The 21,942-nt window shown below is 56.0% G+C and overlaps 1 protein-coding gene across 1 annotated transcript; it reads left to right on the top strand.

The window, feature by feature from the left end:
• The first annotated feature begins 6,809 nt into the window (after positions 1–6,809).
• Positions 6,810–18,355, top strand: TSPO (translocator protein). The gene is made up of 4 exons (XM_057742795.1): positions 6,810–6,896; positions 15,466–15,676; positions 17,343–17,481; positions 17,922–18,355. Exons 2-4 carry the CDS (start codon positions 15,495–15,497, stop codon positions 18,108–18,110), a joined length of 510 nt encoding a protein of 169 aa, XP_057598778.1. The 5' UTR covers positions 6,810–6,896; positions 15,466–15,494; the 3' UTR covers positions 18,111–18,355.
• The last annotated feature ends 3,587 nt before the right edge of the window (positions 18,356–21,942 follow it).

Genomic DNA, 21,942 nt, shown 5'->3' with positions numbered 1-21,942 from the left:
TTGGAGGTATCTGGCTTCTGGGTGATGGTTCGAGGCTGGGGCAGAGAGAGTCTAATTCTGACCTCACCTCTAACTACATCCCTCTCCCCCCTGCTCCTTATTTATTTCCTGCCAGGCTCTTCTAAGGAACCTAGGACACATACACACACACACACACACCCCCCCTCCACACTTCAGAATGAGAAAGATCTAGGTAGACTCACAACATCAAATCTACTTTAGTGGGCTCGTCCTGAGAAAAGAATCGGAGGAACAAAGATCAAGAATCAGAGGAACAAAGACCTAGCTCTCAGGACATCCGCAGCAGCCTTGCTTTTGACATGGAAAAGGTGGAAATGAGGTGCATATCCAACTAGAGGAGATCAGTTGAATGAATGATGGTAAATCTATACAATGCTGTGGTCATAAAGGATACGGAGGAGATTTTCAGCTTAAGACATGAGCAGAGTGCATGCTGCCTCCAGAAGCCCATAAACCCACAGAAAAGGAATCTTTTTTAAAACAATTAATTTCTCGGCTGTGTTGGTTCGTTGCTGCATGCGGGCTTTTATCTAGTTGTGGCTAGCAGGGGCTACTCTTTATTGTGTGCAGGCTTCTCTTGTTGCAGAGCATGGGCTCTAGGTACACAGGCTTCAGTAGTTGTGGCACACAGGCTTAGTTGCTCCGCAGCATATGGGACCTTCCCAGAGCAGGGATCGAACCCATGTCCCCTGCATTGGCAGGCAGATTCTTAACCACTGTGCCACCAGGGAAGTCCCAGAAGAGGAATCTTTTTTAAAAAGACATAAACCACAAGGACAGGGAGAACAGGAAAGGGGGCTCTAGCAACAGAATCTCAAGCTGGAAAGCAGGATGACCAGCATTAACTGATTTAGCAGACTCCAGACAGCTGAAAGGTGAGAACCGACGCTTACTCATACAAAGTTTTAAGAATCCTTAAAAGCTTAGGAACTGGTAGCACTAGCCACTTCTAGATCTAAGGGCTAAAAAAGCCTGAAATAAGAACTATTTGAAGGTGTCTTTGAAGAATAGTTAGATCTTTTGATCTCTTCCCTCTCTCTAGCCACTGGGTGATACCCCTCTCTCATTCTGGCAAATTCCTAGTTCTGGAAAGGGCTGGAAAGTGGTGAATGTGGGTATTCTGCTGAAACAGGTGGATACTGATTGCTGAATGCAGAGATCTCCTCCTGTGCTCCCCCACTGGGTTCCCAGAAGCGTGCAACCAGATCCCTACCCTCCAGGCAGGAACTGGAGGGCCTTGGGGAATCTGACCAGTACCAGAGGAAAATTCTACAGATCTTGACAGACCAGGAAGTTACCAGACAACAAATGGCCAACAAAAGTTCAACTTACAGTGAAGCTAATTCAACAAATACCATCCACAGACTTATTTTCTTTTTTTCTTCTAATCATGAGCAGCCAGCCAAAGATTCCCAAGCATGTGAGGAAAGCCTCTTACATACAGAAAAAAATAAAATAAAATAACAACAATGCATGGGAATCAGACTATGATGAGAGAAGAAAATAACTGTTTTAAGAAAACTGTCCTTGAGGGCATCCCTGGTGGTACAGTGGGTAAGACTCTAGGCTCCCAATCCAGGGGGCCTGGGTCAGGGAACTAGATCCTCATGCATGCCGCAACTAAGAAGATTGCATGCTGCAAGTAAAAGATCCTGAGTGTTACAACGAAGATCCCGCGTGCTGCAGCTAAGACCGGGTGCAGCCAAAATAAATAAATAAATAATTTTTTTAAAAGAAAGAACATTCACAAAATAAATCCCTTGAAAATAAAAAATAGGATGGCAGAATTTAAAAAATCAGTGGAGGGTCAGGAAGAGAAAGTTGAGGAAACGTCACAGAAGTTTAAAAAAAATAAAAAGTCAGGGACTTCTCTGGTGGCACAGTGGTTAAGAATCTGCCTGCTAATGCAGGGGACATGGGTTCGAGCCCTGGTCTGGGAAGATCCCACATGCCGTGGAGCAACTAAGCACAGGCAGCCTGTGCTCTAGAGCCTGCGAACCACAACTTTTGAGCCCACATGCCACAACTACTGAAGCCTGTGTGCCTAGAGGCCGTGCTGCACAACAAGAGAAGCCACAGGAATGAGAAGCCTGCGCACTGCAACCAAGAGTAGCCCTTGCTCGCCACAACTAGAGAAAGCCTGCGTGCAGCAACAAAGACCCAATGCAGCCAGTAAATAAATAAATAAATAAATAAATAAATAAATAAATAAATAAATAAAAGGCAAACCATGAGAAGTAGGAGAGGAAAGGAAGTTAGAAGACAAGTTCAGGAAGTCCAGGATTCTGAGTAATAGGGAGTCCAGAAAGAGAAGTGAGAAAATAGAAGGAAGGAAATCATCCCCTCCAAAAACTTAGTTTCTGAAAAATAAAAGATATGAATTTCCCGAGAGCTGGCACAATGGATAAAATTAGACCCACATCGGGGAATATGAGCATGGAATTCCAGAACTCTGGGGACAAAAAGTTTAAAATCTTCCAGGAAGAACAAAATAGGTTACATACAAAGGCTCAGAACACAGAATGGCTTCAGTCTGCTTAACAGCACCATGGCAGTGAGAAAACGGCATGTCTCCCTGTTGCCGAAGGACAATGATCTCCAACTTTGAATTTTCACTCGGTCAAACATCAGTCAACCATGGGATAGAATGCAAGATCTCAAAAAAGACACCTCCTATGCAGTCTTTCTTAAGACTGCCCCCCTGGGGACTTCCCTGGTGGGGCAGTGGTTAAGAATCTGCCTGCCAATGCAGGGGACACAGGTTCAATCCCTGGTCCAGGAAGATCCCACATGCTGCGGAGCAACTAAGCCCGTGCGCCACAACTACTGAGCCTGCGCTCTAGAGCCTGCGAGCCATGACTACTGAAGCCTGTGTGCCTAGAGCCCGTGCTCCGCAACAAGAGAAGGCACAAGAGAAGGCACTGCAATGAGAAACCTGAGCACTGCAACAAAGAGTAGCTCCCACTCCCCACAACTAGAGAAAAGCCCGCGTGCAACAACGAAGACCCAACCCAGCCAATAAAAAAAAAAAAAAAAAAAAGACTGCCTCCTGGAGGATGGGCTCATCACAGACACGGGGGAACCAGGAAGGGCAGAGATGTTTCATCCAGGAAATGAGAAGCCAGCCAGCAGAGGGGTCAAGGCCACCCCCAGGCTGGTGGTGAAGAGAGAACCCAGGATGACGTGTGCACCAGGCCTTGGAGCAGCCAGCACATCAGAGATGCACAGAGGGCTGTCATCACCAAGATGCCGTCTGCCACTGTCTTGCCTGTTTAAGAGCTGAATGTCTGGTGAGCCCGGCCTAGATTCCCATCCACACTTGGCTGTCCTGATCACAGGCTGATGAGACCCTGCTCTTCCCTCCATGTCCTGCTGCCTGGCTCAGTGAAGGACACTGTTCCACCTCACAGAAGGGTCCACCCCTGCTCCTGAGGTCTGGACACAGGTACAGTGAGCTCGGAAGCAAGAAGATGCCCAGCCCATGCCTCTGACTACTTCCCTATTGAACGTCCACACCAGCCCTGCGGGATGTGCTGACAGGGGAGCCGCACCCTCAGCCTTGCCCGCCGGCTGCTCCAGGGGGACCCCTGTCAATGCTCAGGGAGGCTGAGGCCAGTCTGTGCCCCAGAGGCTCAGTTCAGTTTCACATTCCTAGGGGTCTTCCCCTGGCCTGGCCATCGTGCCCACTCTCTCCAGCCAGCTGTGTGCTGCCCCTCAGCTGTTCAAAGTGAATCTATCTAGGGGCTTCCCTGGTGGCACAGTGGTTAAGAATTCGCCTGCCAACGCAGGGGACATGGGTTCCAGCCCTGGTCCAGGAAGATCCCACATGTCGTGGAGCAACTAAGCCCATGTTCCACGACTACCGAGCCTGCGCTCTAGAGCCTGCAAGCCACAACTTTTGAGCTTGTGTGCCGCAACTACTGAAGCCTTGGCGCCTTGGCACGGTGCTCCGCAACAAGAGAAGCCACTGCAATAAGCCCGCGCACCACAATGAAGAGTAGCCCCCATTCACCACAACTAGAGAAAGCCTGTGTGCAGCAATGAAGACTCAACGCAGCCAATTAAATAAATAAATAAATAAATAAATAAATTTATATTAAAAAAAACCCCTCAAAACAAAGTGAATCAATGTAGCACTCAGGGAGATAAACCTAGGGGTCTTAATAAAACTCTAAAGGAAAATAAGGGCATGTTTAACCCAAAAGTCAAGATAGAAGTGACCTCTAGGGTGGTGGGAGGGATCACCGGAGAGCGCCAGGAGATTCCTAGGGCCCTGGGAATCTTCTTCTTATTAACCTGAGGCGTGGACGCACAGGCATCTTGTTATTATTTTAAAGCGTACACAAGCATTTTAAATGTAGATAAATGTTTGATAATGTAGAAAAAGGTTTCTGACTTATTGTAAGGGGAAGAAAACAAATTACAAAACCAATTATTGCATGAAGGCATTCTTGTAAAGAAACGTGCATGTGTTTAGAAAAGGCATAGAAAAACTCAGAAAGTGTTGGCTGTGATGGGAGAGTGGGTGACAATTTTTTTTGTCTGTATTTTCCAATTCCTTTACCATAAATATTAATAATGTGTAAGAAAGTAAACACACAAATAAAATATAAGGAAATACTGTATTCGAATCACACTTAGAATTGTGAAGCTGAATGACACAGTGGTTAAGAATGCAGGCCCTGGACTGCCTGGGTATAAATCCTGACCCCGTCACTGACAAGCTGTATGACCTTGTCACCTCTCTGAGCATCCTCTGGGGATTGGGAAGGTGTTTTCCATGCCTCCTTCCTGGATCCACTGAGGCCAGCGGCTGGGTTTGCATGTGTTGTACCCTCCAGGGTTCAGCCTAGAGCTGGGCACCCTGCAGTGCTCAGTATATATGGTCCTTGAGGTTGGCACATGTCAAATGCCCAAGAGGGGCTCCGGTGCTCAGTGCCGTGAAGTTCAGAGGTCACTGCCCAATTAGAGTGGGGCACAGAGTCAGGGTTCTGGAAGAGCTTCCTGGGGTAACATGGGGAGCAGTCAGACTAGGACACGTGGAATTGCCCAGGGTTGGGGTGAAGGATCCTCTATGCAGAGGGAACAGTGTCTGCAAAGGCATGGAGGTGGGATAGGGTGGGGGAGTCAGAGCCTTGAGTGCCAGGGAAAAGGCTTGGAATGGACCCTAAGGCTGTGGAAGCCACAGAGGGTCCTGGGAATAGGAGGGATGCAGAAAGGACAAGAGAGGAGCTGGGGGCCAGCTAGGGAGGACAGTGGCTGCTGTTCAGGTGGGGTCTATGGGCTTGGACAGAGGGGGGCACAAGTAACAGGTGGCTTCCCAGCACCCCAGGAGGGGCATCCACATCTGCATCTAAACCTGCAACTGGCCCCCTGCACTGCGGGGGCTCATCTGTAAAGGGGGGTGGCTAGTGTGTTTGTTCTTTGCCCCCCCCGCCCAGTGCACAGCAAATGTTTGGGAACAGAAATCTGCCCGTGGGCCTAGAGCTCTGCATGCCATAGGGGAGAGGCAGGGCGGGGGTGGGGTGGGGGACCGCATTGCCTCCCCCACAGGTCTTTCCGGGCAGGCAGGCGGGTTTGCCACTTGGCCAAGCCACCGGGCACCTCCCTACAGGAAGAGGGTGAGGGCTGGCAGCTCGCTGGGAGGTGTGGCCAGACCGACTTCATTAGGAACAGCAGTCACAATGTCTGGGGCCAGGGTACTTTGAGGGATCCAGGAAAATATTTTAATTTCTTTTAAAATCAGAAAAGATGAAGAGAACCCAGCCTGGATTATACTGGTCTTTATACCAACGCAGGTAAAGGTGGAAGAGACCCACAAGGGCAAAAAGTGCCAGGGCCTAGGAAAGTCAGACTTCTGCCCCAGAGAAGCAGGCACAGTTCACCCTGGCACCCCCACTCCCTTCCCAGGGGCTGGTTTGGGCAATTGTGGTTCCAGACAGCCTGGGGGCCCTGCCAGGCCAAGTTAGCCAAGGGGGTGGGGACAGGCCCTGGGTTGCAGTAATAAAACAGTGGTGCAGCTGAGGAGGTGAGGTGCTCAAGGCCTGGAAGGAGGCCACCTCTGGGCTGTGATGACCACTGAATGCCAAGCGTCTGTGGGCTCCCGCATTACCATGTGGCATCCTTAGTCCCACCGTGCTGTGCCCATTTTACAGGTGAGGAGATGGAGGCTGAGGGAGCCAGCCCCAAAGCGGCTGAGCAGGGACTAAGAGTGCAGTGCTGCCTCCTGTCCTGGGGCAACAGCCAAAGGAACTGGGGTGCTCCTCCGGAGATGGGGGCCAGCGCTGCTGTGTAGGAGGATGTCCGGGGCTCTGTCACCAGGCGACTGTAATTCCCCTGAGAGTAGTCTCTGGGGAATTCCCTGGCAGTCCAGTTCTTAGGACTCAGCGGTCTCACTGCCAAGGACCCGGGTTTAATCCCTCGTTGGGGAACTAAAATCCCACAAGCCGCGTGGCCCAGCAAAAGAAGAAGGGAAAAAAAATTAGTCTCTATTGCCCCATCTTACAGATAGGAAAAATGAGGCACAAGAAGTGAAGCGACCTGCCTGCAGCTCCGGCTGCGTCCGCTCACCCCGGCGGTCACCGTGGGAAGGAGACGCGGGAGGCGGAGGCGCGTCTTGCTGGCGGGGCGGCCAGAGGAGGGAGCGCCCGGACTCGCGGGGTAGTGGGCAGCTGCGACCCTCGCTTCCAGCCACGCCGGGCGGGGCCTCGGGAGCGGGCGGGGCGGGGCCTCTGGGGGGCGGGGCCGGGGTCGGGGTGGGCGGGGCCTAGGGAGCGGGCGGGGCGGGGACCTCCGGCGGCGGGCGGGGCGCGACCGGGCCGCGGCCGCCACCTCCCGCGGCGCAGTGCCCTTCCCGGAGCGAGTCCTCGTCGCTGGTGAGTGGGGACCGGGCGCCGAGGGGGCGACGGGAAGGGGGCCCCGCGCGGGAGTGACCCCCGACAGCGGCCGCCTGCCGGCGCGGGGCCCGAGGCGAAACTGCGGCGGGAGGTGGCGGGGACGCAGGGGGCGGCCGCGGGGCAGCGCTCGGGAGCCCGCCGTTGGGAAGGCCGGCTTCCGGCGGCGGGACTGGGGGCGCGGAAGGGGGACTGGGGGCGCGGAAGGGGGACCGTGGGCCGCCCCGCCCCGCCGCCCCGCGCCCGGCCGCTCGGGTCCCGCGGGGAGCGGAGCCGCGGGAGGGACCAGGCACCCCCTTCCCGCCCAATCCGTGGCTGAGCGGCCGAGGCCGGCAGAGGGCGGGAGTGTGGAGCGGGGTACCTTGAGGATCCCAAAATGCCTGGGAGCCCTCGGGCTCCAGATCCACTTAAGACGCCCCATTTCTAGGGGAGGAAACCCAGGCCAGAGAGGGGAAGTTATTTGCCCAAAGCCAGTGAAGGCCGCGGAGCCTTGCAGCCGGCCCCTAGGTCCCCGTCTAGTGCTCAGGTGCACTGTAGCCTGACCGGCAGGTGTGTGCGGGGCATCCCCTGGGACTTGCCTGTCCCTTGCCCCTCCTGCAAAGGAGCTGGGAGCCCAGGTTGGCGGGGAGGGGTCGTGGTGTTCCCGGAAAACTGAGTTTATCTCTTGGTGAGTGTCAAGCCAGGAGATACAACCAAGCCGAAGATGGGGAGAAGGAAGGATTTATTACCTGCAACAAGTAAGGAGAGCACCTGGGAGCTTTCCCAAAGCAGTCTCCTGGCACAGCAACATTGGGGAAGTTTTAAGCTAAGTGTACGTGCATATTCACGAAGGGGTTTGAGCAGAGGAGAATTCAGCATGGAATTGGGGCAAAGAGTCCAAGCTTTAGTTGATTGAAATCACAAGGGGTCAGCAAAGGTCAACGTCTTGTCCCTTAGGGTCTGGTAGATCTGGTGGCTGAGCACTGGCGGTGGGGGGTAGGGGGTAGGGGGTGTTTAAATTCTGCAAAACAGCTCAAAAACGTGTTTCAGGCTAACCTTCACCCTTGAAACAGAACTGGGAGTCTTTACAACTGACTTATTATCTTTCCTGTTGTCACGTCTCTCACCCGATGACAACAGTCGTTTGTTCTTTCATTCCCTTAAGATTATTACTGAGACCTGTTCAAGGGCCAGCACTGTGGCCAGGCTTAGGTCACAAAACGGCTGAGGCCTGAGATGGTTTCTCTTGTGTCAAGAAAGGCAGGCCTGGTTCTCTTTCTCGGGGGGCGCTCTGCCCTGTCTGTTTATGGTGGGGGTTCCAGCTGTGAACACACTGCTGAGTCCCAGAGCCAGCCTCACCGAGGCCCTCGGCCTGGCCTGGGGTGGGAGCCTCTCGGGCTGGCCTGCTAGGGCATGATGATACCAGGTACCAGCCGCGTGCTCCAGAATGGACGGCAGGAGGGGCAGGACTCGAGCCTCCCCTAGGGATGTGTGCCTGAGGGTGTTCCAAAAGGGTCGTGGCCAAGGAGGAGGCTGTGTGCAAGGAGCACGCGGCCCAGGATGCCTGGCGCATGGCGGGCCCGCAGCCAAAAGGCCGAGGGCCCCCATGTCTCAGTGGGGAGTGGGGACCCCCACACAGGGCAGCACGGGGCCAGGGGCCGCTCCCAGGAAGCAGTAGCTCTTGTCCACCGGTTGGGAAAGGAGCTGAGGGGCAAGGGAGGGGAGGCAGCCAGCCTCTGCGGGGAGAGGGAGAGAGGCTGCTCAGCCTCCCCAGAGGGAGGCTCCAACAGAATCCTGGACCCCCAAGGGAACCCTTTGAACTGGGCGGGAAACTGATGCCCACCCAGGAAACTGCCCAGCAGTGCAGCTGGGGTTCAAATGCTCCTGGTCTGATTTCTAAAGCCCTGCTTCCTCCACAGTGTGTGCCAGGAGGGCACTTTCTCTGCCTGGAGAGAGAGAGAGAGTGTGTGTGTGTGTGTGTGTGTGTGTGTGTGTCTGTGTGTCTGCCTGGCCATGACTGAATGGTATCCGGCTGGATCTGCCAGAAACCAGAAACCGTTAACAGTGGATCCCCAGGGCTGATGACAGGGGCTGAGCTTACTTTTTGCCGTATACGCTTTTGACTTTGCATTACTTCATTTTTGAATGTCTCCGACTTATATTTTCTTTTACTTATTATCGACTGTGCAAGCAATGCCTGAGCATCCTCTCTGTCTTAAGAAAGTCATTCTCCATAAAGCAAATTCCCCTTTGTCACCCCCAGCCCCAGCCCAGCCCAGCCTGGCTGGGTTTCCAGCTGGATGCGGAGCCTTCCGGACCTGTTGTCTGTTGCACTGAATACTTTCATAATGAAAAAGAGTAATAGAGGTTATAACGAGGAGGATTAGCTGTGAGTCATTTAAAAAAACAAAAGAGCCTTAAAACAAGTCCCCGGGACCATGGTGGTGGCTTGCAGGACAGATAAGGCGCAGGAGGGGCTGGGTACAGCTTGGGGGTGGGGGCAAGGGGAGCAGTGAAAAGGCAAAACTCTGGTCTGCTTCTGCCCAGCAGTTTCTGTCACCTTGTATCGGGAGGCCTCAGAGAACAGAAGCTCCTCCAGAGGCCCACTGCCTCAACCCCCACTTCACAGATGGGGACACAGAGGCCCAGGAGCGAAGCGTCACTAGGACGGGAGACGCTGGGTCTCACCCCAGGGGACAAGGAGGATTCAGATCCTGAAACTGCTGCCTGTGGGCCCAGCGACAACCTCATGCCTTGTGGGGGCTGGGACACCGGCCCTGGGGCTGGAGAGAGTGGGGCTGTTGGCCCTGAGAGAATCTTCTGGCTTCAAGGCAGGGGGTGAAATGGCTGAGGTAGGGTGGGAGCGGCCCGAGGGCCTTAAGTGCTTTGTCAGGATGAAGGAGGAAGCTGAGCTGAGGCCAGCAGACTCCCAGATCTGGAGCTGAAGGGGTGTTTCAGGAGGTTGCAGAGTCACCCAGACCTGGAAAGTTCCTTGGCTCCCTGTGCCTTGGGTTCCTCATCTGGAACGTGGATTCCACTGTGGAGATGGACAGGGTGTGGGGCTCAGGGTCAGAGAAGAGAAGCAGCCGGCCCCTCCCCTGTGGCTGCTGTGAAGCCAATGATGTTGTGAATTTCAATGATGACCCAGGATGAGCCGGGCCTGGCCCAGCGCCAAGCTCCGCCCCCGCCACGCTCTCCCAGAAGCCCCACACCTTCTTGGACCCCAGGGCCTGGGCTCTCTGCTTTGCTGGTTCTTGGCCTCTGTTTCAGTGGCCCCAGGCCTCAAGGGCAGGGCCTTTTGGAGGCATTTTCACCCTCTGCGTGTTGGGTGACCGACTGGCTGACATTTTCTCAGCCTTGGGTCTGCACCCTGGGGGGTTCCTCTCCTGGAGGGGTGAGTGGCCCCCGACACTGACCTCCACATCCCCCCGCTTATCTGGTCCTCACGTGAGCCTCCTCGCAACCCCGTGAAGCAGGCAGGGGATGTAAGGGGAAACTGAAGCCCAGAGAGGAGCTGTGGCCTGGGTTCACCAAGACAGTTGGAGGCAGAGCCAAGGTCTGGGCTCTTAGTGACCTTCTGATGGCAACAGAAATAAAGGGCAGGTGGGTGGCTTTGCCCCTCTGCCTGAGTCCCGAGCCCCTTCCTGGCCACTGGGGTCCCTAACCCTAACGCCATCACAGAGAGGATCTCTCTCAGGCCTGCCTGGGCCAGCTGCCCTGCCCTGCCCAGCCCAGCCCAGCATGAGTCAGCTTGGTGGGTCCCCTAATCGGGTGATTCAAGAGCCTGGCAGTCCCCGTGAGGCCCCAGGAAGCTCCCTGCATGGGCTCTCTCCACGTGGTCCATCGGACCTACCTTTTTTCTGACCCTCAGGCTGGGCAGACTCTCTGATCCCCTTGGCCCAGTGGCCCATACACACAGCGGCCTGGAAGGGTGGGCAGAAGCATGGGGCTCAGGCCCTACTCTGTCACCGTGGCGGGGAGAGCCACCACCCCTTCCTGGGCCTCCATTTGTTCTGCACAGCCAGGGACCAGGGTGGGGGCCTCTCCAGCCACGGCCGCTGGCACGCTGGGGATTTCCTGGGCACCGGCTGGGTGCTGTGGCTGGGTAACACGAGCGCCCCGGCCCACACCTTGCGGAGAAGTATGGACACAGGCTACAACATGGGTGAACCTTGAAAACACGCTCAGTGAGAAAAAATGGACCCCAAAGTCCACATATGGTGTGATTCCATTTACGTGAAGTGTGTGGGAGAGGTAAATCCACAGAGACAGAAAGCAGATGGGTGGTTGCCAGGGGCTGGGGGAGGGAGGAATGGGGAGGGAGCGCTCGTAGGAATGGCGGTGCTTTTGGGGGTGATGGAAATGTTTGGGGACTTTGTATAGGTGGTTGCACAACATTGGAAAATTTACCAAATGCCACTGAACTGTGTACTTTAAAATGGTTCATTTTATGTTATATGACTTTCATTTCCATAAACCAAAAGCAATAGGAAAAAAAAACAAATGGTCAGGAGCCTCTGAGGGGCCTTGGTGGCAGGTGGGGCGTCTGGGGCCAGGGGTGGGGGTTAGGAAATGATGCAGAGATGAATGGATTGAGAAAAAAAGTAGGAGACTGCACGTTAGTGTCCAAACCAGGATACTGATATTTTGTTAATGTTTCATTTTGAACTAATTTTAGACTTACGGCAAAGTTACAAAGGTAGGGCAGAGAGTTGCCACGTACCCTTCACCCAGGTCGCCTAATGGAACCAGGAAATTCACCCTGTGCCGGTAACCCCGCTACTGTGCTTAGTTGGCCCAAGACCCCGTCTGTCCGGGCTCCCACATTGCGTCTAGCTGTCATTTGTCCTTAGTCGGGGACATTCCCTCCGTCTTCCCTTGCCTTTAATGACCTTGACCCTTTTCCAGAGTGCTGGAGTGCAGGTCGGGTATTTGGTCACATGTTCCTCCATCTGGGGTTGTGACGTTTTCTCATGTTTGGACTGGGGTTTGCATCTGGGGCAGGAATACCAGAGCGAGGGTGTGTTCCCCTCCGTGAACTGTGTCACGTGTCTCGTCCTGGTGGCATTCACCTTGGTCGCCCGTAAAAGGAGCACTGCCGAGAGTGAGGGGGCCGTTCTTCGGGGACGAAGTGGGCATACATTGGGACTGTCCTGAGAGAAGGCACATACGGTCCCCGTGAGGAGACCTGAGGTCTGGCCCAGGGCAGCGTCTGCTCCCCGGCCCCGCCCCGGGCCTCTGGGCCCCGGTGTCCCTATCCACGCGTGGGAGTGCGGGTGCCGCCTCCCACACGCCCAGCCCACACCGCGGTCCGGGGGAGGCCTCAGGCCCCCATCACAGCGTGTTATGGGTGCCCAAGGCTGTCACTTGGCTGTGGAGTCAACACATTCATTAAACGGGCTGAGCAGGGCTGTGCCCCGTGGCGTGGGTGCGAAAGCCGGCGGAGGTGGCCTGGGCTCCGCCGAGGCGACGCCGTGGTGGCTGGGTCCCAGGGCTCCACATCTACCCGGCAGCAGCACTGGGCCAGTGCTCTCCGGGCCCCGTCGTACTGAGCTGAGATCAGACCCTCACCCCCACCCCAAGAACAGCTGCGGGCAGCCCTGGAAGCCAGTGGGCTGATGCGGGGGGAGGGAGTCAGGAGGAACACAGGAACCTTTACTTGTCATGAGGCAGCCCTGGGCAGTGGTTATTCTCACAGTTCATCTGGGCAGCAGTTGTGGGGGATGGGCTCACTGTCCCCACTCGACAGGCGAGAAGACTGAGGCCCAAGGAGGGAGGAATCAGAGTCACTAGGTGGCAGAGCTGGAATCGCCGGATGCCTAACCCTCTTCAACTGTTACTTTTATTGTTTTTATTTATTTTTATGTTTTTAAGTTTTTTTTTTTTAATTTGTTTATTGGTTGCATTGGGTCTTCGTTGCTGTACACGGACTCTCTCTAGTTGCAGTGAGTGGGGGCCGCCGCTCCTCGTTGTGGTGCACGGGCGTCTCGTTGTGGTGGCCTGTCTTGTTGGGGAGCATGGGCTCTAGGCACGTGAGCTTCAGTAGTTGTAGCACTCGAGCTCAGTAGTTGTGGCGCACCGGCTTAGTTGCTCTGCAGCATGTGGGATCTTCCTGGACCAAGGATTGAAGCCGTGTCCCCCGCATTGGCAGGCGGATTCTTAACCACTGCGCCACCAGGGAAGTTCCTTAAGTTTTGTTTTGTTTTGTTTTTTTTGATGTGGACCGTTTTTAAAGTCTTTATTGAATTTGTTACAATATTGCTTCTGTTTTATGTTTTGGTGTTTTGGCTCCAAAGCATATGGGATTCTACCTCCCCAACCAGGGATCGAACCTGTGCCCCTTGTATTGGAAGGCAAAGTCCGAACCACTGGACCTCCAGGGAAGTCTCTCGACTCTTCTGTGTAAAATTATGCTCATTATAGACATTTTGGAAAATAATGACATTGTAAGTCCTGCTGCCAAGTGTGGGCCTTAGACTCCCGAGGTACCTGCTTGTAGGGGGGCCCTGGGTAAACGCCCCTGCCACTCGGCACCTCGGGTCCGTCGGCAGGTGGGATAAGATGGTGTGGGTCCCTCGCGGGGTGAGGACTGAAGGACAGCGTTTGGGCCGGGGCCGTGCCGGGGCCGGGCTCCAGCCGTTCCCCGGGAGATGTTCAATTTATGAGGGTGATGGCCGCTAACATGTTCCCGCACTTGTTACCGTTTTTAAAATGCGTATCCATGTTATCTATTTTTTTGCTCAAATTGGGGTCATTCTGTAGTCAATTTTATATTCTGCTTTCTGGACTTAATGTTATGTGGAGGACAGTTTTCACATCATTAAAGAGTCCTCCAAGCTGGCCTTGGGGGTCGACCCGTCCTTAACAGTCCCTGGTGTTGGCCACTGAGGTTGCTTCTGCATCTCACAGACCTTTGTGGCGCCCTAGGCCAGCAGCTGCCCTTCCTGCCCCGGGCAGCTTTGCCCTTGGCCAGAAGCCCCGGTGGCTCCCCGCTGCCTCCAGCTGGGCACAGCCTCTCCCCGGCACCTGCTGCCCTGTCTGCCTCATGCCTCTCTCACCCCGGCCGCTTTCCCCTCCGGCGTCCCTGGGAGAACGTGCTCTGTGTCCTTCCAGCACCATCTTCTCTCTGATCCCGGGTCGGGGTGCCTAGTCTGAGGTCTGGGCCTCTTCGGCTCCATCCACCGTGGGTGCCCAGCCCCCAGCCAGCAGGCCATCCTGCGAGTTTGCTGAACGTAATCCGGCTCTGTGGCCTCTTATCTCCTGCAGACACCCCGCTTCTCCAACTAGAGTCAGGGTGTGTTAGCGGGAGCTCAGCCCCTTCATTTTGTGATGGGGAAACTGAGGCCCAGTCAGGGTGATAGGCTTGGGGTCCCACAGCAGGTGCAGGCAGAGCTGGCCCCTGATGCCCAGCCCAGGGCCCCCCTTTCTGTCCGGCCGCACTCTCAGCCCCAATGAGCTCAGCTCCCTGGGAGGCTTGATCGCTGCTGGGCACCTAGTGGGTCATCACTAGCAATCCTCACTGCAGACCTGGGTGTTGCTGGGCAAAGGAGCATGGCCGACAAGCAGAATGGAGAGACTTGAAGACTGGGTCTCCTCTGCCCCTGCCTGGGGGGCTCCAGCCCTGGAGGTGGTGGTGGTAGCATCCAGGCCTTCCTTGCTCTGAGCCCTGCCAGCTTCTCAGGGCTGCTGAGGGGCCCTCACTGGCCTTAAACTCTGTCCCTTCCCACCCACTACCTCTGTGGCCCTGGGCGTCAGGGCCCAGCAGCTTTTGGACCCAGGCAGAGCCTGACCAGAGTGCTGTGTGACCTCAGGGAGGCTGCTTTCCCTCTCTGGAACACAAGGAGGGGGAGGTGATTTCAGGGTGGGCCTGTGGGATGGTGGTGAAACACCTGTACACAGAGACGCTCCCCTACGGGCTGGACCCAGGTTGGCGACGTCGATGTCCTGTTTGTTAGCTGGAGGCCACAGCACGCTGATGGGGATTGGGGATTCCAGCCAAGCTCTGTCTGATACCAGTTATCGCCTGAATGACTAATGACTGAATGAGAAGTACTGGGGCGTCAGGCGCAGGGTGTGGACCAACGCCACCTTGCAGTACCGGCCTGGGAAGGGAGGGCTGGGCAGCCTTCTTGCTGGAGGGGACCCAAACTGGCCTTGAATGAGGCGGTAGAGAGGAGGGGTCACTTGCCCGGAGAACCAAGGTCAAGGGTGAGGGTGAGAGAGCACAGGAGCCTGGCAGCTGGATCAGGAGTGGACATGGAGCGATGGGGGGGGGGGGGGGTTACCCCTGGGAGGCTCCTGTGTCAGGGCAGCCTTGTGGGTGGGGGCGGGAACATGGATGGAAATGCGTTCCCTGGAGCCCCTGGGGTGGGGTGGCAGGGGCTGTGGGTGCACTCAGCCCCCCCGCCTTGCACACCTTTTCTGCACCTTCTGGGTGTTGCATCAATTGATTGGTTGATCCATGAGTGATGATGGGCTGATAACAGACCTGCCCGGGTCTGTGCACAGTGGGTCCTTGGGAAATGCCGGGGAGGCCCCCCGCCTCTCGCCCCAGCCCTGTCTTCTCTTTCAGAGCTCTCTAGAACAGCAGCTGCAGCAGCAATGGCCCCGCCCTGGGTGCCCGCCGTGGGCTTCACACTGGTGCCCAGTCTGGGGGGCTTCCTGAGCTCCCACTATGTCCGTGGAGAGGGTCTCCGCTGGTATGCCAGCCTGCAGAAGCCCTCGTGGCACCCGCCCCACTGGACACTGGCCCCCATCTGGGGCACGCTCTACTCGGCCATGGGGTAGGTGGTCGTGGGGGTGCTGGCCTGGCAGCGGGGCCTGTCCACCTCCCCGGGGCAGGCAGGGCAGGGGGAGGCCCAGGCCTGAGGGCAGAGCCTCTCCTCCAGGGTGGGAACTGTCCAGGTGCTCCCAGGGCAGCAGGCGCTGTTTCCTGGCCTCATTTGGCAAGTGAGGGTGGAGAAAGCTATGGGGCCTGTTGGTTGCACAACCAAACTTTTTCCTCTGGGGCCTCCTGGAAGGGGCAGGCAACCCCATACTGGCATTCTGGCTGTTTTCACAACTTCAGGGTGAGGCCGGCTCAGTGTGTAAAGTTCAGACGTGGGCATGTGGATGCTTCCAAAATCAATACCAGTAACGATAACAGCAGTCAGAGTAGACATTTGTTGAGCACCTCCCAGTGCCAGGCTTTGTCCTGGTTAATTTTCACAATCTTTGCCACCCCCCCCCGGCCCACCCCATTTGACAAGGGACCTCCCACGGACACAGGGCTATGGAGTGGGGACCCTTACAGGAGCTCTTGGACTAGACCAGCAAAACCAGGGCTGGGTGAGGGCGTGCGCCCCCTGGCGGCTCCAATGGGAGCCACACCCAGGAGACAGGTCGGCTTCCCACCCTCCCCTGGAATGCTTCCTGCAAGCTGGTTCTGTGCCAGCCCAGTGCGGGGTGGGACTGCAGGGGGCAAGTAGCAGAGACCAGGCCGATGCCCCAGGGTTCTGATGGGAATAAGACGGTCCTCGAAACCTGGGTGTCACCTGGGCCGAAGCCTCTGCCAGCCCCGGGCCCTGCACAGTTGGGCTGCAGCACTTCCTGCTTTCTCCTCCCCATCCTGGCCCAGGCACCACTGCTTCTGCCTTAACTTGCTCCAGCCTCCAGGCCTCCCCCGCCGTCGAGATCCTGAGAATAGAGCATAAGTCTGGCACCTCTCTTGCAGAGCCCCGTGGAGACTCCCTTTGGTCCTGATGAAGTCCAGCCTCTCACAGAGTAAAGAGCCCAGGCTCTGGCCTCAGACCACCTGGGTTCCAACCCAGACTCACCTACTGACTGCCTGCCAAGAGCTCTTAGCATTTTGCCTCTCTGTGCCTCAGTTTCTGCACCTGTAAGATGGGGGCGGTAGTAAATGCTGGAGGCATTAGCTAGTATTACTGCTGGTGTTACTGTGGCCTTTGTGGCCCTAGGAGCCCCCATGATCAGGCCCTCTTCTGCTTCACCTCCCCAGACCCGCCCCCTGCCCTGCCCCCCCAGGATTCACCAGTAACACAGGCAGACTCAGGGTCTCACACATGCCTCTAAGCCTTTGCATATCCTTGTTGCCTCCCCCTGGCAAACTCATCCTCATCCTCCAAGGCCCAGCCCAAAAGTCCCATGCTGTTCACTTGCATGCCTCATGTGCAGCCCCCTTTGCAGCACTGAGGATGATAATGTCAAGTATTTACTGAGTGTCCCGTGTGCCAGGTACTGCCCCAGGCACTCCAGTGTATTCGCTAGAATCTCCACAGCAACCCTGTGAAAAACAAAGGCTCAGAGGGGTTAAGCAACTTCCCTGAGGTCACACAGCACTCAGTGGCAGGGCGCGCTTGAGCCATCACTGTGTGGTCCCAGAGGTGAGTGTGGCTCGCTGGCTGCTGGCCTCTTCCCTGTTGGGGCCCTGACCGGCTCCCTCTCTTTCAGGTATGGCTCCTACATGATCTGGAAAGAGCTGGGGGGCTTCTCGGAGGAGGCTGTGGTTCCCCTGGGCCTCTACGCTGGGCAGTTGGCTCTGAACTGGGCGTGGCCTCCCCTCTTCTTTGGCGCCCGGCAAATGGGTTGGGTAAGTGTGGCTTTGGCTTCTCTCCCTGGTCTCTGGAGATGGCCCCTCCCTTGGGGGATGTAGGGCATCACATCCCAGACCCCCAGGGTCAAGGTCTAAAGGTGGGGGCAGGGGAGGCACACGACTCCTGGTCCTCGTCTCCTCAGAAGCTCTTAGGGGACCAGTGCCCCTCAGCTGCTTTTCTCCAAAGCAGGAAGCTTTGCGGGGCCTGATGGGCTTAGGGGCCATTGGTATAGGAAAGCCCACATTACGCCTGGTGCTGTGTGCCCCCCACACGTGGCACAGTCAGGCAAGGGTGATTGTTCCCATTTTACAGATGAGGGAACTGAGGCAGAGGATGGGGGAGGGGCTTGGCCAGGTCACTGAGAGGCGGGTGGGGCGTTCCCTCCGGTGTGGGGAGCCTCAGGCCCCCCTGTCCTCCCTCCCTCGTGTCGCCGCAGGCCCTGGTGGACCTCCTGCTGACAGGTGGCGCGGCAGCAGCCACGGCCGTGGCCTGGCACCAGGTGAGCCCGCCGGCCGCCCGCCTGCTCTACCCGTACCTGGCCTGGCTGGCCTTCGCGGCCACGCTCAACTACTGCGTGTGGCGGGACAACCAGGACGGCCGCCGTGGCCGTCGGCTCTCGGAGTGAGGCAGCGCGGCCTCCGAGGACTGCAGCCGCTGCCCGTCAGGCGTTGCCGGTGGTGGTGGCCCCCAGGCTCTCGTGGCCACCAGGCCACCTGTCTGTCTGGTCTCAGCCCAGGGGGTCCCCAGCGGCTTCAGAGGTGCTCCAGGCTGAGCCCCCACCCTAGAGCCAGTGTCCTGCGCTTTCTGCACTGCTCGAAGCTCGCTCTTAGAACGTGGAATTTTATAAGCCAAATAAAGTTTTCTAACCTCCTGGCAGTGGCCTTTTTGCTTGGGTGGGACCCCTGGCCGTGGGGAGGGCGAGGGACTTGTCCTCCTGCTGGGTGTGTCTGGGCTGTATCATCCAGACGACGCTGGGCCCAGCCAGGGTTTTGCCACACTTCTCGGGACCCTGCCAAGAGGGGAGGTGGCCCGCCGGGGGTGGAGCAGCGGACACTGGCATAGGAGAGGCTGCAGCCTCAGGCCTCAGCTGAGGGAGGAGGTCCTGTCTACCTCCTACCCAGCCATTTGAGGGGCACAGGCCCAGTCTGCCTGGTCCAACAATGCCTGACTCTGCTCGGGCCCTAAGCATGGTCCGGGGCTGGCCTCAGCCAGGATGAGGCTGGGCCCAGAACTGGGGACACTGACCAGCTGTCCCTTGGGTGCCAGGACTCATGCCAGCCTCACCCCACCAGGGACAGCCCCACAAACACCCCATCTGGGGGGAGAGGTCAGAGGCAGTGCTGGCCATGCCCCAACCCAGCAGATAGCAGCCTCTCCTTGGCCCAGGTGTCACCCCCGGCTTGGACTTGGGTGACCCGTGACCTGTCCAGGAAGCTGTTTGGAGTGAAGCTGGGCAGAGCCTTGCACACAGGGTCCTGTTGGAGCGCCGGCCTCCTCTCCCGCTGTGAGTTCCTACAGCCCATGCTTCACCCGGCAGCACAGACCCCTAGGACCAGGGCTGGTCCAAGCTGCCGGGCTTTTTGTTGCTTGTCTGTTGTGGTTTCTGTCATTGAATAAGTTAATTCACATTAAGTAAATATGAAATTTCCGTATTTAGGGCTCAAACTCACTTTGGCAGCGCGTGGGTTTTGCTGCTTCTCCCTCTCACCAAGCCTCCCCTGTCCTCGCGTTCACATGTGACTGAACAGTAGGAAACATGTGGGGAGAAGGGCAGACAGCTGACTGCATTCTTCTGCGAGAAGGGGCAGCTCTTTCAGTGCCTGTCACGTCGTCCGCATTCAGCCCGGGTGGAACTTCACGTCCCACACACTGTACTCGGAGCCCTGCAGCTTGGCAGCCACGAGCACTTAGCTGAGCCCTTGACCAGCTCCCCAGTTCTTTTTTTTTTTTAATATTTATTTATTTGGCTGTGCTGGTCTTAGTTTCGGCATGCAGACTCTTTTTTTTTTCCAGATCTTTATTGGAGTATAATTGCTTTACAATGTTGTGTTAGTTTCTGCTGTACAACAGAGTGAATCAGCTGTATTTATACATGTATCCCCATATCCCCTCCCTCTTGAGCCTCCTTCCCACCCTCCCTATCCCACCCCTCTAGGTCATCACCCATCATCGAGTTGATCTCCCTGTGCTCTGCAGCAGCTTCCCACTAGCCATCCATTTCACATTTGGTGGTGTATATATGTCAATGCTACTCTCTCACTTTGTCCCAGCTTCCCCTCCCCCCAATCTCGTGTCCTCAAGTCCATTCTCTAAGCATGCAGACTCTTAGTTGCGGCCTGCATGCGGGATCTAGTTCCCTGACCAGGGATGGAACCCGGGCCCCCCGCATTGGGAGCATGCAGTCTTACCCACTGGACCACCAGCGAAGTCCTTCCTCAGTTCTGACGCTCATCAGAGCAGAAGAGTCAGATGGAGGACTCTGCACATCCGTTTCATTAATTTATTTCTGAAGTTCTCCAAGATGGTCAGGGGCGCCTCTTGAGGCGTCACAGGCACTGTGTGCCTACCAGACTTAGCACATAAGTGTACCTGACCCTTCTGGAATCGTCTCAGGGGTTCCCACAGACCACGTTTTCCATTCTGTACATTCGTGGGTTTGTTCATCTCTAGCAACATCCCACATCCTTCCTACTAGCCACAAAACACGTATGACCATGGAAACACTTGGGAAAATGGGCAAGAGGAGGGTGCATTTTGCTGTTTTGTCTGCTGCTTTCTCACGACGCTCTCCCTGTTCTTCATGATTAGGTGGCCCTTCTGAGCTGTCGCCACCCACGAAAGACTTCAGGGTTCTGACAATCTGTGTTGGTTTAACAGGAAAATCCACAGCACGCAGATTTGTCAGGTCCTGGTCCACGTCTTCCCTGGAGCTGCTTCACACAGTTGAGATCTTAAATCTGTGCGCCTGTCTCCTTCTTGGTCCGACTGGCCATAAAGGATGCAAGCAAGCGTCCACGCAGCCCAGGGCTCGGCTGGCTGGTCATCAGCAGGGAAGCGACAGTGACTTTTAGTTTGTCCGGTCTGCAAGATGAAGCCCTTCCCCTCCTGTACTGGGAGATTCTATACTGTGTCTCTCCATGAGAGAGCTGCCATGTTTATGTGGCCATAGATCATCACCAGGGGTGTTTTCTAAATTTCACTGTCAGCATCTCAAGCTTTACCTTTTAGATTTCTTCTGTGTCGCCCTGTAGAACTTTGGTACAATTATCACTGCTCCTGGGACTCTCCTGTCAACGCCAATGTCAGAGTCTGACTTTTGATGAATTCTTAACCTAGAGAAACTGACTCGGGTGAAGATGGGTACCAGAAAGTATTTAGAGGGAGAAGAACCCTCTGCACTGCAGTGAGTCTCCTGGGACCCTGGGGGCCCACCTTGATGGCCTTCCTGGGCGTTGTCTGATTTTCACTGATCAGAGGTGCAAGGGCCTCCAGACTTGGGGAAAAACACATTTATAATTAAGGGAAGCCTGGATCATGTGGTCCTCTGATCCCAGCGACTGAGTCGGTACCACTGGGATTGCCCTGGGCAACCAGGTTCCAAGTTAACAGGGAACGAGCAGGAGCATCACGTGAGGCATCTGATGAACAGCCAGGTGTGAGCACCCGTCCTGAGGCCACAGGAAGGACCCTGGCCTGGGTGTCCGGGGCCCTCTGCCTTCGTGTTTTAACCTGCAAAACCACCAGGGGTGCCACTGTGCTGGCTGACAGCACCCACACACCACCCTCTGTGCCACGTGGGCAGTTAGGGTCTCCTAGCATCCCCACCCCCAGGATGAGGAAACAGGCAGGAGGGAATCCCATCCCTGAGGCCCCCAGGTGGAAGTGCCGGGGCCAGGATTCAAGGCTCACACGGGCACCAAGCCTCCTGGGTGGTGGTTGTGATGCAGAGATGGGCCTCTGTCCCTACTGTGCCCCACCTGAAATGGAACCAACACTAGGAAATCAAGCCTTGGGTCAGGAACAGCGATCACCTGTTTATACCCTCAAATTCATGCTGAAATCCTAACCCCCACTGTGACGTTAGTTGGTAGGGCCTTTGGGAAGTGCTTAGGTCATGAGGGTGGGGCCCCCACAAATGGGATTAGTGCCCTTATAAAAGAGGCCCTGGAAAGCTCCCTCGCCCCTCTTGCCATGTGAGGACAGAGTGAGGAGATAGCCAACTATGAACTAGGAAGAGGGTGCCCACCCCAGGCACCAAATCTTCTGTCCCCTTGACTTTAGGACACCCCAACCAGGAAGGAGAGAAAGAGATTCTGTTGTTTAAACCACCCAGTTTATGATATTTTGTTACAGCAGCCCAAACTAAGACAGGGACTTGGAGACCTAAACACCATCTCATTTTCCCTGTTTCGTAAAGCATACATCTTGATATTTTGGTTTTCTTTGACAGCCAGCAA

The sequence above is a fragment of the Hippopotamus amphibius genome, chromosome 7 (genome assembly GCF_030028045.1).
Source record: "Hippopotamus amphibius kiboko isolate mHipAmp2 chromosome 7, mHipAmp2.hap2, whole genome shotgun sequence".
Lineage (NCBI taxonomy): Eukaryota > Metazoa > Chordata > Mammalia > Artiodactyla > Hippopotamidae > Hippopotamus > Hippopotamus amphibius.
Note: the sequence above shows the minus strand (reverse complement) of the source record. Positions and strands in the feature narration are given on the sequence as shown.